At 40.3% G+C, this 17,245-nt stretch overlaps 1 protein-coding gene across 2 annotated transcripts in view; it reads left to right on the top strand.

Annotated features, from left to right (window-relative positions):
- The window catches only part of LOC134337342 (ephrin-A5-like), a 455,354-nt gene extending 438,397 nt beyond the window's left edge, over positions 1–16,957 (top strand). The window contains exons 3-5 of one of the 2 annotated variants that reach the window (XM_063032266.1): positions 1,248–1,313; positions 3,126–3,197; positions 13,530–16,957. In XM_063032266.1, the coding sequence (XP_062888336.1) occupies positions 1,248–1,313; positions 3,126–3,197; positions 13,530–13,645 (254 nt within the window). In that variant the 3' untranslated portion in view covers positions 13,646–16,957. The remainder of the gene's footprint in view (positions 1–1,247; positions 1,314–3,125; positions 3,198–13,529) is intronic. The other variant, XM_063032267.1, reaches the window with a different exon arrangement.
- The last annotated feature ends 288 nt before the right edge of the window (positions 16,958–17,245 follow it).

Genomic DNA, 17,245 nt, shown 5'->3' with positions numbered 1-17,245 from the left:
TGTGGTCCATAGAGAAGTTTTTTGACAGTGGGAGGGGTTGAGGGCAGAAGTGGGCAATAGAGCAGTGCTGGGGTATGAAGTGCAGAATTGGATATTGGGTATTGCGGTCAGGAACAGGGCTAGCCGATCTATTTTGAATGGTATTAAGAGGTCTATAATAAATAGAGCTTTGAGGTTTATTATGAATAATGCTGTTGGGCCTATAATGAATGATGCTGTGGAGTCTATAATGAATGATATTGAGGTTTATGATGAATTATACTGGGGTCAATAATGGTTGGTTCTATGGGGGTGTATAATGAATGGTGCAATGGGGTCTATAATGAATAATGCTCAGACACTAATAATAAATAGTGTTGTGAGATATGTAATAATTGGTGCTATAGGATCTCTAATATATGGTGCTGAGTGGTATCTAATATATGGTGCCATGAGACCTCTAATAATTGGTGCTATAAGGTGCATGATGAATGATGCACTGTGGGATCTATAATGGATGGTGTAGTGGGGTCCTCCAACAATTAGTGTAAGAGGGCTTGTAATGAATGGTGCTGTGAAGTCTGTGATGAATGGCTCAGTGGGTCTCCAATAATTAGTGTTATAGGGTCTGTAATAAATGGTGCCATGGGAGCTATAATGAATGGTGTGGTACAGTCTCTAATAATTGACACTATATGATGATAATGAATCGTGCAAAGGGTTTCTCATGAATGGTGATATAGGATGTATAATGAATGATGTGCATTTAGTAAGAATGATACAATATGGTCTGAAATGCTAGATGTTTGGGGTTCTAATAAATAGCACTGTAGGGTATATAATGTATAAAGCATATTCTATAGTGGGTGATGTAGTGGGACTACGTGTGGTCTGTAGTGAATGGTGCTCTGGTTCATAATGAAGTGTTGTGATCTCTCTAGGAACCAGCAGATAAGGTGGCCACCTCTTCTTTTTGCCAGATTTCTCTGCGTAAATGTGGCAATCTAAATTAGGAACAATAGTTCTTTGCGAGTTGAATATGTAGATGTCTGATCAAAGTGAAACTGCAACTATCTAATCCAGGGGTTCCAACCTTTTTATGCCAATGAGCCTTACCATTAATGGAGGAGTCCATGTACCCCAGGTCAGGAACCTCTTATCTAAGCTGTTAGGACACATACTAACCTCAGTGACATCGCTGGAGCATGATATTTAAAGCAAAAGTGTAACCTGACAGGACTAACAATGTCTCATTGTGTTTTTTCCAGCATCACCTCATCCTAATATTGTTGGGAAGCCCTGCTTAAAGTTAAAAGTATATGTCAGACCAACAAGTAAGTCACATGTGCTTGAGCATTTTCTTATATCTTCAGTTGATGTGGTTACTTTAATTAATTGTTACTAAGCCAATGAGCAAAATATTGGAAGACTAAAATAGTTGCCATGTTGTAATTTCTTCTTCTCTCACTGTTCTACTGTCATTTTCTTTCACTATATTTCATCTTCGCTGATTTACCTTGATTAATCAAGTTGGCAAGATATTTTTTATTGGTCACCTATATCAGCAATAACATGGTGCCTCAGGTAGAGAGGAGTTGGGGCTAAAAGGGGCCAACACTCCTGAAAATGTAGGGCCCAAGTGATCAGAAGAACCACATTTATTGGACTTGTTGAGTGATAACTGAGATAATTAAAGATTAGGATTTCAATACTGGATGAGCATTTTGAGATTTCAGTTAAGCTGTTATATTAGTTTCCAAAGGGATTGTTTGGAGAATGGCATGAACTATGTAGGAATGAACGTGATTCCAATTAAAACTCAATCCGACTGGAAGTGAGTCACTTTAACTGCACTAATCAGATCTTTCAAAATTTTCACAAGCATGAGAAAATCTGCAGATGATGGAAATCTAAAGCAACACTCTCCAAATGCTGGAAGAACTCAGCAGGCCGGGCAGCATCTATGGAGAAGAGTAACTAGTTGTTGTTTCTGGCCGAAATCTTTATCAAGTCCCAATGAAGGGTCTCGTCCCGAAACGCCAACTGTTTACTCTTTTCCATGGATGCTTCCTGGCCTGCTGAGTTCCTCCAGCATTTGATGTGTTCCTTCAAAATTTTGTTTGGCTTTTTTTTGATAGCAATACAGCCAGAATAAGATAAAGAAAAACTTGATCAGGTTTGGGAAGTATTAATGGATTACTTCCATGATATCAAGATCAGAATTAGGAGAATAGTTACAGTAGATATCAAATGATATAAACTCATTGTTGCAGGAATGTATGTAGTGCTTCAAATATGCTGTTGTCTAGCATCCTTAACTTCATCTAGCATATATGAATTTTGGAGGACTGTTGGGGGTCCCTAGTGCACATCTCTGAATTGACATTAATCTCATTGAATGTAAAAGCCCCTTATGAGCTAGTCATGTCTGGGGTTGGTTGAAGTGACTCAGTCAACCATTGTTAAGGTCAAATTGAGTGGCTTATTGGGCCTAGACACTGGACTTAAGATGGAAAGTTAAGGTGGGTCTTCCTCAAATATGGATTAGGCCAGAAGAAGGGAATACAAATATGAAGATCATCAATTATTGGATACACTGTTAGGTTAAGTTTTGGGACAGAAGAATGCAAACACAGCAGGATAAATTTTGCTGTTCCAGGGGCAAGGAAGTGGATCTATAGAAGGGCAATAAATAGAAGGAAGATATTAGTTTAGGACCTAGCTCCTATGTCAGAACCAGTTTAGGAAATATTTTACATTAGGATCCAGTTATAAACTGAAACTTTCAGTATTGGCCTCTCACTCATGTGAAGTTTGTGGTTTAAGTGAAATGAAATTATTTATTTAAGCCTGTGAGTGTTGTTTGAGGCTGAGCTTGATAGCTTAGGAGCTCAACATTAAACCGAAGCAAATCACACATCCATACCATCTTACTAATGAAAGAAAGGTCCTTTAGACAATAACTTCCACCATTACACTGGAAACGTTTAATTCTTTTTCCCTTTATGTGTTAACATTTTTTTTGACGGCTGCAGTTTTCTTCAGTAAAAGGGGACTTTAAAAGGATCCCTCTGTGCTCACTAACCCTACGCTTTGAAAATCACCCTCACACTGACACATAGCTACTGTTTCTATTTCTGTCGTAGACAGTTGTATGGAAGCAGTAGGGGTGAATGAAGGTGATTTCGATGTAAACAACAGTTCAGTTGAAGCTTCAGGTCAGTAATATCACAGTGCCTCATCTTTCTGTCACCTCTGCCTTCCTTCCATTTCCCCTAATCTATCTCTCGGCATGTCACACCCAGGGTTATTGCATACCTTAAAGCTTTCTGAGTCACTCGTTCAGATAGAGCATTAAACTTAAAGTACAAATTATGAATGTGATACCAAAAGGGGATGTTGGGAGGGAATGAAAATGAGACATAATTATCATTGTATGTATTATTTTATAACCTAAAATTTAAACACGAAGGGACAATAATTTCTGATACTCTCTGGAGGTAACAAAATAAAGCAATAATCCTGGTTGTACTTGCATCAATCTAATCATCTGGATTAGATTTATTATAATCTTTTTACTCCTCTAACCAACCATGTCTAATAACGGAATACAGTAAGACTTGGTTGCCAAGTATCTTTATTGTATTCTGTGATTATTACGAGGTTTGGCTGTTAGTAGCGCTTTAAGGTGTCTTATTTTCACAGCGAATTTATCTTATTTCAGAAACTATATATCTGATTTATGATATATCAGCCAACATCTGATTCACCGATGTGACATTTGTCTTGTGCAACTAAACATTTCAATCCAACCAAGGAAATACGTAACTGTTGCTTTGAAATTATATGGTTATTAGTGTGCATTATTCTTATTGGAACTTTTTTGTGTTGAGATACTAAAGTTAATGGATAAGGATATTAAATGATGGAACTGTAAAGCAAGTGTTTAATAGCTGCAATGTGTAAACCCCGTAACAAGTAGGCTCAATGGCAGGGTCTGAGGGCTTTCTAACCTTGACTGGGGCTGTGTGGGAGAGAATGAGGAACCTCCTAACCCTTGACCGATCTGTATGGGGAGTGGTGTCTAGCACTATACTGTCACTGCAAAGCAACAAATTTCCTGACCTATGTCAATGATAATAAGCCTAATTCTGATTCCAAATGGGCTCTGTGAGAGAGTGTGAGGACTCTTCAATCACACAGTCAGTTGTGTGGGGCAGTGTATGACACTCTAACTTTTAGGATCAATTTGAGAATGTGAGGACACTCTTAACTCTCAACAAGGTGGTTTGGGTTCAGAACCTTTAAACCTCAATAAAAGAGTGACCTTGACAAGTCTGAAGCTTTGTCCTTTACCAAAGGTAGAGTGTGAGAGACGTCTAACCTTCCAGAAAGCTCAATAAACAAGCCAGAGGGGCATCTAACATTGTGGTTTGGGAAAGGGTTTAGACCTTAAACTCTCAATCAGCCTTATTGTTGTGTAAGGTTCCTTTAAAACTTGGGCAGATAATTTGGCACTGATCTTCAAATTGTGGCTGAGAGCATTAGTTTATGTAATATTAATGGTGAAGCTTTTACTTGTGTAAGATGATAGAAATGTAAAAGGTAATGGAACAAACTTGACCTTCACCCACCCAGGGTTACTGGGCTCCTCCAGGTATGTGGAAAGTTTGGCTTATATAAGAGTTGATCTGACGTTTCCATTCATTGACGAGGCACCTTGGGTGTATATCCTGGGGTCCCCCAACTGTGTCTCATTTACTGTGCGAATTGAACTCCACCAACATCTCCAGGAAGGCTTGTTTACTAAGGGTGAGAAAGCAGGATTGGGGTACAAAACAATTCGACCCTGACCCATCATTCAGTAATATCACAGATGATCCAGTACTTTGCCCACTTTATCTGGTCCCCACGTCTCTTCATTCTCTTTATGTTCAAAAATTGTTCACCAAAGTGATCACTTCCAATGAATATGGAAGCCAAACCTTTTGCTCTTAATGGGATGTAAGCTAACAATCATCAGAGTTTACTCCAATCAGACAAATTTTCTGTATCCTTCTGAGTGCATCTGCCAATGGAATTGGAATTATGAGCCAATCATGTTACACAGCTGAATGTCGTCCAGAGAAATGCAGAAGTCTATGTCGGAAACAATTTTATTGATGGGTTTAAATCTCAGTTGGTGTTTCCCATCTGCACGCTTTTTATTGCTCTTTTGGCTCACTTGGCCTTGTGGAGTGGTGCTGTGACATACAGCCAGGAGGAGGTGGTTTCAGCACTGACAGTGTGCTGATCGCACTGAGCCCAGCTTTCAGCTAGGTTTATCCCAGGCTCTGCAAGCTGCTGGGGACACAAGAGACTGCAGATGATAGAATCTTGGAACAGCACACAAGATGACGGAGAAACTCAGCAGTTCAGGCAACATCAACGGAGAGAAGTGGACAGTAGTTATTTCATGTTGAGACCATTTACATGGAACACCTTAATGTTCAGGCATCCCATGTAGCACCAATGGCCATTTCGACCTGTGTGACTCCCAGTTCCGTTTCCCATTCAATTCAGCTGAAGGGTCTCGACTCAAAACTTAAGACCATAAGACATAGGAGCAGAATTAGGCCATTCGGCGCATCAAGTCTGTTCAGTCACTTGATCATGGCTGATCCATTTCCCCCTCAACCCCATTCTCCTGCCTTCTCCCTGTAACCTTCACGCCTTGACATATCAAGAATCTATCAATATCCACCTTAAATACACCCAATGATCTGACCTCCACAGCCATCTGTGTTAATGAATTCCACAGATTCACCCTCTGGCTAAAGAAATTCCTCATCTCCATTCTAAATGGATGCCTCTCTATTCTGAGGTTGTACCCTCTGGTCCTAGTCTCCACACTATAGGAAACATCCTCTCCATGTCCACTCTATCTAGGTCTTTCTACATTCAATACATTTCCTTCTTCTAAATTCCAGCTAGTACAGGCCCAGAGCCATCAAATGTTCCTCATATGAACAGCCTGAATCATTTTTGTGAAACTGCTTTGAACCCTTCCCAATGTCAGCACATACTTTCTTTAGGTAAGGGGCCCAAAACTGCTTACAATACTTCAGGTGAGGCCTCACCAGTGCCTCAGCATTACATTTTTGTTTTTATATTGTAGTCCTCTCAACCTGAAAGTTTAGGGAATTTTTAGGAAATCCTGCACATCTGATTATTGATTTTTTTCCCCATTTAGAAAATCGTCTATGCTTTTATTCCTTCTACCAAAGTGCATGACAGTGTATTCCATCTGTGACTTCTTTGCCCATTCTCCTAATCTGTCTAAGTCCCTCTGCAGCCTCCATGCCTCCTAACACTACCTGCTCCCCCACCTATCTTCATATCATCCGCACACTTGGCCACAAAGCTATTAATTCAAATCATTGACATACGATGTAAAAAGAAAGTAGTCCAAATACTGACCTCTGCAGAACACCATTAGTCACCAGCAGCTAATCAGTAAAGGCTCCCTTTATTCCCACTCTTTGCCTCCAGCCAATCAGCCAATGCTCTATCCATGCTAGTATCTTTCCCATAATTCCATGGTGTCCACACTTGCCTTTAGAATACTTCTTCCTCGTTGGTATATATCTCTACTGCTCCTTCCGAATAGCTCCCAGAAACTCCAGCCATTGCTGCTCTGCTGTCATCCCTGCTAGTGTCCCCTTCTAATCAATTGGCCAGCTCCTCTCTCATACCTCTGTAATTCCCTTTACTTCATTGTAATACTGATACATTTGACTTTAGCTTCTCCCTCTCAGATTACAAAGTGTATTCCATCATATTATGATTGCTGCCTCGTAAGGGTTCCTTCAGCTTACCTTAAGCTTCCAATTCAAATCCGTTTCTTTACAGAACTGCCAATTCAGAATAGCTGATCTTCTAGTGGGCTCAATCACAAGCTTTTCTAAAAAGCCATCTTGTAGGCATTCTATAAATTCTCTCTCGTAGGATCCAAAATCAGCACCAACTGCATTTCCAAATTTACATGCACATTGAAACTCCCCATGACTATCGTAACATTATCATTTTGATATACACTACCTATCTCCCATTGTAATTTGTAGCTTACATCATGGCTACCATTGGAAGGCCTATATATTAACTCCCATCAGTGCCTTTTTACCCTTGAAGTTCCTTAATTCTACCTACAACTATTCTACCTCTTCCAGTCCTATGTCACCTCTTTCTAAGGATTTGATTTCATTTTTTACCAATGGGTCCATGCCACCCCCTCTCTCCATCTGCCTGTCCTTTCAATGCAATATAAATTCTTGGATGTTAAGCTCCCAACTATAATCTTCCTTCAGCCAAGACTCAGTAATGCCTAAAACACCATACCTGCCAATCTCTAACTGCATGAATAGATCATCTGCCTTATTCCATATACTGAGTGCATTCAGTTATAACACCTTCAGTCTTGTGTTTGTCAACATTTTGATTTTGTCCTCCTGTTACACTGCTACTCATTCTACTGACTACAATTTTGTTCTATCATCTGCCTGTCCTTCTTGACAATCTCACTACATATTGCATCTACTTGTATACCAACTGCCCCATCTCAGCCCTATCACTCAGTTTCCTACCCCACTGCCAAATTAGTTTAAATCCTCTCGAACAGTTCTAGCAAACCTGCCCGCAAGGTTATTGGACCCCCTCAGGTTCAGGTGTAATCTGTCTCTTTTGTTCAGGTTATAGCTTGCCTAGAAGAGATCCCAATGATACAGAAATCTGAAACCCTGCCCCCTGCACCATTTCCTCAGCCATGCATTCATCTGCCAAATCATCCTATTCTTAACCTCAATGGTGCATAGCTCAGGCACCACTCCAGGGGTTACTAACCTGGGGGTCCTGCTTTTCAGCTTTCTACCTAGCTCCCTAAATTCACTCTTCAGGACCTCCTCCCCTTTCCTACCTATGTCATTGGTGCCAATATGTGCCAAGACTTTTGGCTGCTCAGCCTCTCCCTTTAGAATACTGTGGACACGATCTGAGACATCCCTGACCCTGGAAGCTGGGAGGCAACATATCATCCAAGTGTCTCTGTTGCCTCCACAAAAGCTCCTGTCTACCTGTCTAACCATGGAATCCCCTATCGCTACAGCAGCCCCTCTTCTCCCTCCTACCCTTCTGAGCCACATTATCAGACTCAGTGCCAGAGACCTGCACTACTGAGTTTCTTCAGTATCTCATGTGTTACTGCTTAGCTGCTGTTTGCTGTTTGGTCACTAGGTGAGTGTCAACAACTTTTGATGGAGCAGGGAAGTTTTTCCTTATATCACATTCAAGGAATATTAGCATTGCCAACAAGGCTAATTCAAAATTGCCTTTGAGAAGATGATATGACGCCACATTTTAATGCATGACAGTACTGTACCAATGCTACAGGGTAGAGTGACTTATTTTGGTGGTGCTTAGTCATTAATCTATTCCAATCATCACTTGTTGTTCTACTCGGGATTCAAGTACAATATAATGGAATTGGGGACAACAATCCAATCAACCACAATCTTATTAAATGATGGCACAGACTCAAGGGATTGAATGGCCAATCCATGCCAATATTTCTTATATTTCTTCTCTAAGCTTTCCTGTAAAAAGAATTCTGTCTCCCGTAAAATGTTCGTAAAACTTTAACTTTTATTCTTTGCTTGCATGATCTAATATGACCAATGAAAAATCTCATTAGAAATCCTCCAATGTAAATTATAAATGTTTTCCATCATCTGTGGTACAACTTTTGTAACACTAACTACCAGACAATCAGCTCCGTGTAGGAAGATACACCGCCAACTTCTCTTAATCTGTCAACGGAATTTCCTGAATCTCTGCATGAAAACTGAATTGTGTCAAAGGTTGGCAAATTTGAAATAACTTCATAAACCACAGTTGCCAACCTGAGATGCTGTCTCTCATGAGCCCTTACATTAAAATTTAAATGGCCTCTAACCTCTACAAAGCGCCAGGACCATCTGAAATTTTTTTTGAAAGAAGGAACAGATTTCTGACTTATTTTAAACCCTAAACTTTTGGATAAAACCTTTTTTATATTACTATAAATATTTTTAACATGTACCATACTGTAATTGCTAAACCTCATGGAGCCTAATCTCTCATTATACATTGAAAAGTGCTCTAGGAATCTGGCTTAATGATGCCTCATGAACAGAGGAAGCTGACACTAATTTGCTCACTAGTTAAATGCTTGCAGAGAGTTATCAATAACCAGTGACATTTTTAATAACATTTAACTTTTGCCGGATAATGAGATAAAGGTGAATGATTGAGTGGGTGCTTCTCTGGAAGAGGGGAATAGAGAGCTTATTAAAACAGGAGCCAAAAGAATGTTTCTTTAATCAACTCAACCGCCCTCCAGCCCCCTCACCAGTAATGGAGACTGTTCCATTGACACTACAGTCAAGGCAAATTTCTACAAATGTACTGTGGAGAGCATTCGAACTGGCTGCATCACTGCCTGATATGGAGGGGCCACTGCACAGGTTTGGGAAAAGCTACAGAAAGTTGCAAACTCAGCCAGATCCATCATGGGCACCGGCTTCCACAACATCGAGCACATCTTCGAAAGGCAATGCCTCAAAAAGGTGGCATCCATCGTTGAGGACCCCCCCAGGTCAGGACATGCCCTCTTCTCTTTGCTTACCAGCAAGGAGAAGATAGAGGAGTCTGAAGACTCACATTCAACATCTTAGGAACAGCTTCTTCCCCCTGACATCAAATTTCTAAACAGACAATGAACCCATGTATAGTACCTCACTTTTGTTTTGTTCTTTTTGCACTACTCATTTAACTTAAATACAGTGGATTCAGTTAATTCGGACACATCAGGCATCTTGGGCCAATTAAGCAGCTGCTCCAAATAGGTGAAGTTTCATGGAAATAGTTAAAAAGGTATAAAAAAGACAAGCTACCATTTAACTGAGTTACAAATTATGCATGAAAATTATAAATGAAGTACAGAATAAATGAAAACACTACCAACACTACTACAATATGTTAAAACCATGTATTAGCTCCTAATAACTATCTATGGAGAAATTTGTCCAGTGTATGCTGCAGTGTTCTTTTGATGGATTGTAAATGAAGAAAATCAGCGCAGATACGGACTGCTTACATAGAATGCATTTGATAATTGCATCATCCAAATCTACGTTGTCATTGTAACATTCAAGATGATTGTTGATACCTTCAAATTCTTTGCAATTCCCAGTTTACTGAAGGAATGAAATTGTTTCATTTTCACTCCTGGCCATTTCTGGCATCTCCAAGCCCAAATGCTTGAAACTGCAGTGAGAAAAATGGTTCTGAATTGTCTTACCACTTATTTCTCGCCAACTATCAGGGACAAAAATCACTGCTTTGTGAATAGAAACATACTCAACTGATGCTAATTAGAAAATGTTGCACAGCAGTCTCCTCCTGTGTCCCAATTAAGAAATATTGTCCCAAATAAACAAAGAGAATCCTGCCTATTTTCTTCATAAGTTTTTGTTCTTTAAGCGTTGTCCCAAATAAGGGGCTGCCCTGATTAACTGATGGCCCAATTAATCAGAATCAATTGCTGCAAAACAACAAATTTCATGTCATAGGTCAGAGATATTAAACCTGATTCTGAAGGCTGCAGCTTGGTTTATTCAACTTACCCAGTTACTTGGCCATCTCAAGGGTACAACTTTAATTGCGCTATCATTGGCAGCCATTTCTTCAGCTTTCAAGGTCCTAACATCTGGAATTCCCTCTGTAATTCCTTCTACCCATTTTTTTCTCCTTTTAGGACTCTACTTAAAGCCTATCCACTTGACCAGTTTTCAGACACTTTTCCTGTTACTTCCTCTGGTATTTTTGATCTAATGTCTGGAAGAGCCTGATAACATCTTTCTATTTCAGATGTACTTTACGAATAGAGGTTGCTTGTCTCAAAGCCGTAGCTCGCTGGTGTAGTACACCACTTGGTTGACACTGTCAGGCAAATCTCTGTCTCACTTGAGAGCCTATTGCTGCCAAATTCAGTGCCAGGGGCCCACTGAAGTTTTGGGAAGGAACAAGGTTGGCAGTCATGAACCCTGTCATAAGGTCTGATGTGGAAGCGGGCTTGACTATCAGGCTAGACTGCATTAAATAGATCTAGTTGTCTGAAGATTGCCCACAATGATAGCCATTGGGACAGCATTGATTTCTTCCACAGGAAATTAAGGTCATTTGACATGACCATGGCTTCTTGCTGACGACCACCTTGTCATATTTCCAGGGTGTGAAATGATTTGAATGTGGCTGTTGTCGAATTCTTTTCCTGTTATAGGTACATTTTCAATTGCAGAGGTTCTGCAGACGCTGGAAATCCAGAGCATCATACAAAATGCTGGAGGAACTCAGCAGCTCAGGCAGCGTCTATGGCGGGGAATAAATTGTCGATGATTTGGGCCAAGACCCTTCATCAGTCATCTCAAATGCTCCTTCTGCACTTTAAGTGATCATGTCGCGAGATTCCCAGGAGTCAGTATGGTCATTCCTTCAGGGAGCCAGGGAGGATTTGACCATGTCCTTTAATCTTTTCCTTTGCCTGGTAAATCTGTTCCTACAGAGCTCAGAATAGGTGTCAGTTTCAGAGGTCTGGTGTTGGACATTGTGGTTGATAAGCCCATTCTATATCTGCAACCTAGAGGATAATAGCTTGAGAAAGAACATTGTTTACTGACTCCAAATTACTTATATTGTGAAGGCTGTGTTAGCCTTATCATCCCATTACCATGCTATGCTTGCTGTAGGGAGATGGAATCCCAGAGGCATGTTAGAGGGCAGGAATGCTGCCCAGTAGATCGTAGGTTTTGCTCCATGCCTGATGTCTTGACCCTCAGATACCCTTTGTCTCAATCAGCTACTATTATTATAGGAGTCATAATGTAATTCACACTCTATATTTTGTAATTCCCTAATGTGAATTCTCTGAGTTGCAGTTAATTGATTATAGTTCATAGATCTGTAATCTGGGAAAACACTGAAAAATATATTGCTGTCTTTTCTGAGCCAGAGAATGAATGACATGACTGGACTTACCTGAAGCCACAATCTGTAGTATTTACACCAACTTCACCAATCTGGATATCTCTGCTGAAAACACTTTGCCATTCTACAATGCAGAGTTTGTAAGCTCTGCTAACACAGCAGTGTGGCCCAGTAAGGTGACAGTAACTATGAGTGAAGGATTGTCAGACGCTTGTCTCTAACTAGAATCTATCCATATGTAGGGAAGCTGAAAATGTCCATGGGCAGACACTCTCCAACACTCAGGACAGCATGGTCGTGCAGCAATTAGTGCAAAGCTCTACAGCACCGGCTGTAAGAGTGGGGTTTCAGTTCCTGATGCTGTCTGTAAGAAGCTTGTAGGTCCTCCCCATGACCTAATGGGTTTCATCCCACATTCCAAAGTTGTACAAGTTAGGGTTAGTTAGTCGTGGTCATGCTAAGATGGCACCAGAAGCATGGTGACATTTGCTGTCTGCCCAGCCCAATCCTCGCTGATTGGACTTGATGCAAATGATGCATTTCATTATATGTTTCAATGTATATGATGATAAATAAAGCTAATCGTTGGATCTTTTCATCTTTTCAGAGTAAGCAGTGCAGAACTTTATCTGCAACATCTGTGACATTGGACTTCACTAGCCATTGCCAATTGGGCATTGTTGGGAACCTGAATGGTGAAGCAGTTGGGCTAGAATAAGAGTGGAAGTTGGGGGGCACCTCTATAGAAGCTTTGGTTTTCTAAATTTGCATGAATGGATTTCACAACAAATAGAACTGAAGGTCGTACTTTGTTCAATTGCAAAGAAGATGTACCAGACAAATGGGAAAGTAATATGCTCATAATGTTGGGTGAGAGAGAATGGAGGGTAGCCCAGGTGAATTATAAATGCTAATATGTGGTGGCTATGCCAATTGTTTTCAAAGATTCAAAGTACAGTTATTATCACAGTATGTATGCAGTGTACAACCCTGAGAATCCATGGTGTATCCAATGTAATCTTATGCAATATAGTTGTGGAAAAGTATCACTCAATATCTTTTCTGTGGTTTGGCATGCTATTAGGGCAGATTACTAGAAAGTTAACATTGTACATTTGCCTAGCTGAATCATGGATAATGTTGCCACTGGGTCCAAAATTTGCATAAAATGCACTATTAAAGATCTGCATAGAAGGGGACTTTTAGTTGAAAAGATTATAGTGGACACTCCTCCTCAGGCTCCAGTTTTTTACTGCAGTTGAAACAAATGATGTCTTTATAGCACAGCCTACAGGAAAAGCAGCCAGAGCATTTTAAAGTAGTTCATTGCATATGAAGGACTTTGTGATGTGATTAAAGCACCATATAAATGCAAAGCCTTTTCTTTAATTTGTTCCATTAAGCTGTTACATTTTGCACATTAAAATCACAGGGAAGAATTAAAGGAGATGCATTGCTAAGAGTGATTACTTTTTATTTCCTCTCTTTTCCAGATGATTCTATATACGAGTCACCTGAACCGTATCACAATAACGACGGAATCACGACCTTTAGGATTTCTTGGCTCATCCTGGCAGCGACCCTCATCCTGTTATTCCTAACATCATAGCACCCAGAGAAAGGGGGAGAAAAAAGAAATTATTTCTATCTGAGGGACCGCAACCAAAATGGAGACGGCAAGAGATTGACATGGGTCCTCCAGAAGAGACTCCAATTTCTGAGACACTTTGCCGTTAAGACAAATGATTTGAGGAACAGACATGCTCTATTACTGCTTTGTGAGACTGGGAATTCTCATTTTCTTGTGAAGCACTGCCTTGGGCCCACTGGGGTTTGATATAAAGTACATCAAAAATTGGAACAAATATCTCTATGGAGGTGTCCAGACGCAAACTTTCTCAAATGGAATCTATATTGGTGCAATCGTTTGTTCCACTGGTAGGTCAAGGCCCATGACAGAAGAAGCATCTGGGAGTGTTCTGACCTTCAAAGTTCCTTTAAACACAACTTCTTGACACACTGTTCTACAAGAGCAGCCACAAGTCTAGTTGCTCATTTTTGTGTTTGTTCCTTTTTTAATTTCTTTTTGCCTTGAATTTTCAAGAGGGGTTTGTTCAGACTTTCTGACAGCTTAGGGGGAGCAGTTCTGTGAGAGGGAATGGGGTCATGTGGATCAAATAAATCTGCCACCAAATAGTAACGTGGAAATCCCCTTTTGCCTTACGTGGGGAAGATTGGACTACGTCCTCTGAGTCTCTTGGCCAATGTTACCGACAGCAAAAGTGACATTGGGCAAGATCAGTGGTTGAACTCTGAAAGCTGCATTAAAATGTTTTCTACCCAGTCAAATCAGTCTTCAAAATTTCAAAGTGCATTGACCCATTAATAAGATTTCTTACTCTAATTGGAAATATTCCTCACGGTTTCAACACATGGCCCCTTCCACCATCACCCCAACATCTGTAGATTGTCCTCAAACCCCACACTATTCAGGAATACAGCTTATTATATCATCTCCAATATTGTAACTATTGAGAGGCATCAATTATTTTTAGCAACACTAAGATTTTTTTTCTCTCTCAGCAAGGGTTGTTATGACATTCATGGCATTAATCTCTTTTTCCCAGTAAATAGTGGGGCTTACTGGTGACCTCATATGACAAAAGAATCATTTTGAAACGACTGAGCCAGAATATAAGTCAATGCCTCCAGGGCCCTGCAGATTCATGGACACCTTAATGACACAAGATCTGCTTCAGTAAAGTCAGCTCTGAAACTTAAACAACAGTCCAGATGTAAGATATTCACATTTGCATTTTAAAACGTGTACTACTTGTAACAAAAAAAATAAGTGAAGGCATTGCCTTAAAGACAAAAATGATGGAATTCTCAGAAGATGGAAAGATTTAGTTGGTTATGGAAATCAAGACCTCCTTGGAGTGAAAGATCAGTGGCTTTCTTTGGGTACTGTACAAGCTAAAGTTATTGGAATATGGAAGACCTTTCCTTACTGTCCTACTTTCCCATCATAGAAACATAGAAACATAGAAAATAGGTGCAGGAGTAGGCCATTCGGCCCTTCGAGCCTGCACCGCCATTTATTATGATCATGGCTGATCATCCAACTCAGAACCCCGCTCCAGCCTTCCCTCCGTACCCCCTGACCCCCGTAGCCACAAGGGCCATATCTTAGTGTTTTTAAACGTTATTAAATAATTCACTGAGCTAGCGCCGTGTCTCTAATGCAACAGGTACATATGGATAGCAATTACATTCTGGGACTGGTATCCATTGCCTTGGACTTCTGAACTGAAGCAAGGAGATCAAATCCCAATTTAAATTCTAGTAATTAAGTAAATCTGAAACTAAAAATCCAGTGCAAGTAATGATGATTATCAGACGTAAAATACCACAGATGCTGGGAATCTGAAATTAGAATCTGGAAGTACTCTGCGGGTCAGTCAGCATTTGTAAAGAAAGAAACATTATTATTCAAAACTGGTGAGTTTTCATCAGTTCTGATGTACAATGATCATGAGATTGTTGTTAAGAACTCATCTGGTTCGGTAAGGGAAGGATACCTGCTATCCTCATCCATCCATGTCTCCAGAGCCACCAATGTAGGTGACACGTAACTCCCTACACACTTCAGTGACAAATACAGATGGACCATAACTGCCGACAATGTCTTTGTCCTGTGAGCGAATAAACAATTGCATGTGTGACATACACTCACATATAGGTGTCAGGTCTGTCAATGTTGTGTGTGACTCTCGCTCTGATGCACACAAAAGAAATTAGAGGGTGTAGGTAACTCAGTGACAGAATTCTCAATCTTGTTGCCCAAAGTGGGGGTTTTCCTGTAGTGTGGGGGAACTCGACTCCAGTGCTAGTGTCGTACAGAAAATGAAATGATCCCTGATGTTGAAAGAGGGTGCTGTCTGCACAGAGAGTATTGTAAGGCAAGATAGCAGAACATATGTGTTTTCTTTTAATTTAGCTTGCATTAGGGAGGTGTTACTTCAAGCTTTTGCTGTTTAAATGTTGGATGAGGTTTACTTTCTCCTAGACTTGTTATCTTTATATTGCATTCCTGCTAATCAGTAAGCAATCTTTGGATAGTTTTGTCGTCAATCTCGCCGGTGATGACATTGGTATGGTATCCCGTCCTCAGGTCAAAGAGTGGAGTTTTCATAAACTACAAGCAGTTGTTCAAAGTGTAAGAAACCTGGGAGAGTTACCTTAGTGAATTTCAAAGTTCAAAGTAAGTTTATTATCAAAGTACATGTATGTCACCATATGCCACCTTGAGATTTATTTTCTTGCAGGCGTTCACAGTGGAACAAAGAAATACAATAGAATCAATGAAACACTGCACACAAACACTGACAAACACCCAATGTGCTAAAGAAGGCAAACTGTGCAAACACAAAAAAAACATAATAATAATAAACGAAAGTAAGTAAATAGATAATACTGAGAACATGAGTTGTAGAGACTTGAAAGTAAGTCCGTAGGTTGCGGAACCAGCCCAGTGTTGAGGTGAGTAGAGAAGCGATTTTGTTTTTTTTTTGAAAGGACATTACTGAGTAAAAGGTGATAGGTAGTAATGTTCAAACTATGATCAATAGTGGAAATTTTCATTGAATGAAATCTGTATTTTAATGTCGGAATTGAGAGATGGAAATGTTGTCATTAAAAGAGTTCCTTCAAAAGCTCATTTTGAAATCCTTCATATGCTAGAATATTTTTTTATATTAAGGTTGCTTTCAGTCTTCTGAGAAGTCCGGTTGACTAAGAGAGTCAAGTTTTCCCTGTGTGGGGATAATTCATCCACCGCACGTTGGAGTTTCTGCTCAAACCAACTCTAAGTGGAATAAAGGTGATTGAGCTCAGTTGAAGCTCATTTCTTGACAATGCAGACAAGAGGTGCATAAACTGTGGCTGACCTAATTTGGGGGGGGGAAATGGGGGAAGGGGTGGTGGTATCAATGACACCTGCAGAATGTCTGGAAGCACAGTTAGGAAGTTCCAGGATGATGTTGGATACAAAGCTTCAAAAGACTGCCTGCAGGCCACTCTCTTGTAGTCTAAGTACTTGTTCCCTTACTGCCCATTATGCCGTTGAAGTTTAGGGCAGCCACGAAGGTCCTCCATCACTGGCAGTCTTCAGCGCTTCCTTCATCATGCCTATAGCTTCCTCTCGGTT

This window comes from Mobula hypostoma, chromosome 24 (genome assembly GCF_963921235.1).
Source record: "Mobula hypostoma chromosome 24, sMobHyp1.1, whole genome shotgun sequence".
Lineage (NCBI taxonomy): Eukaryota > Metazoa > Chordata > Chondrichthyes > Myliobatiformes > Myliobatidae > Mobula > Mobula hypostoma.
Note: the sequence above shows the minus strand (reverse complement) of the source record. Positions and strands in the feature narration are given on the sequence as shown.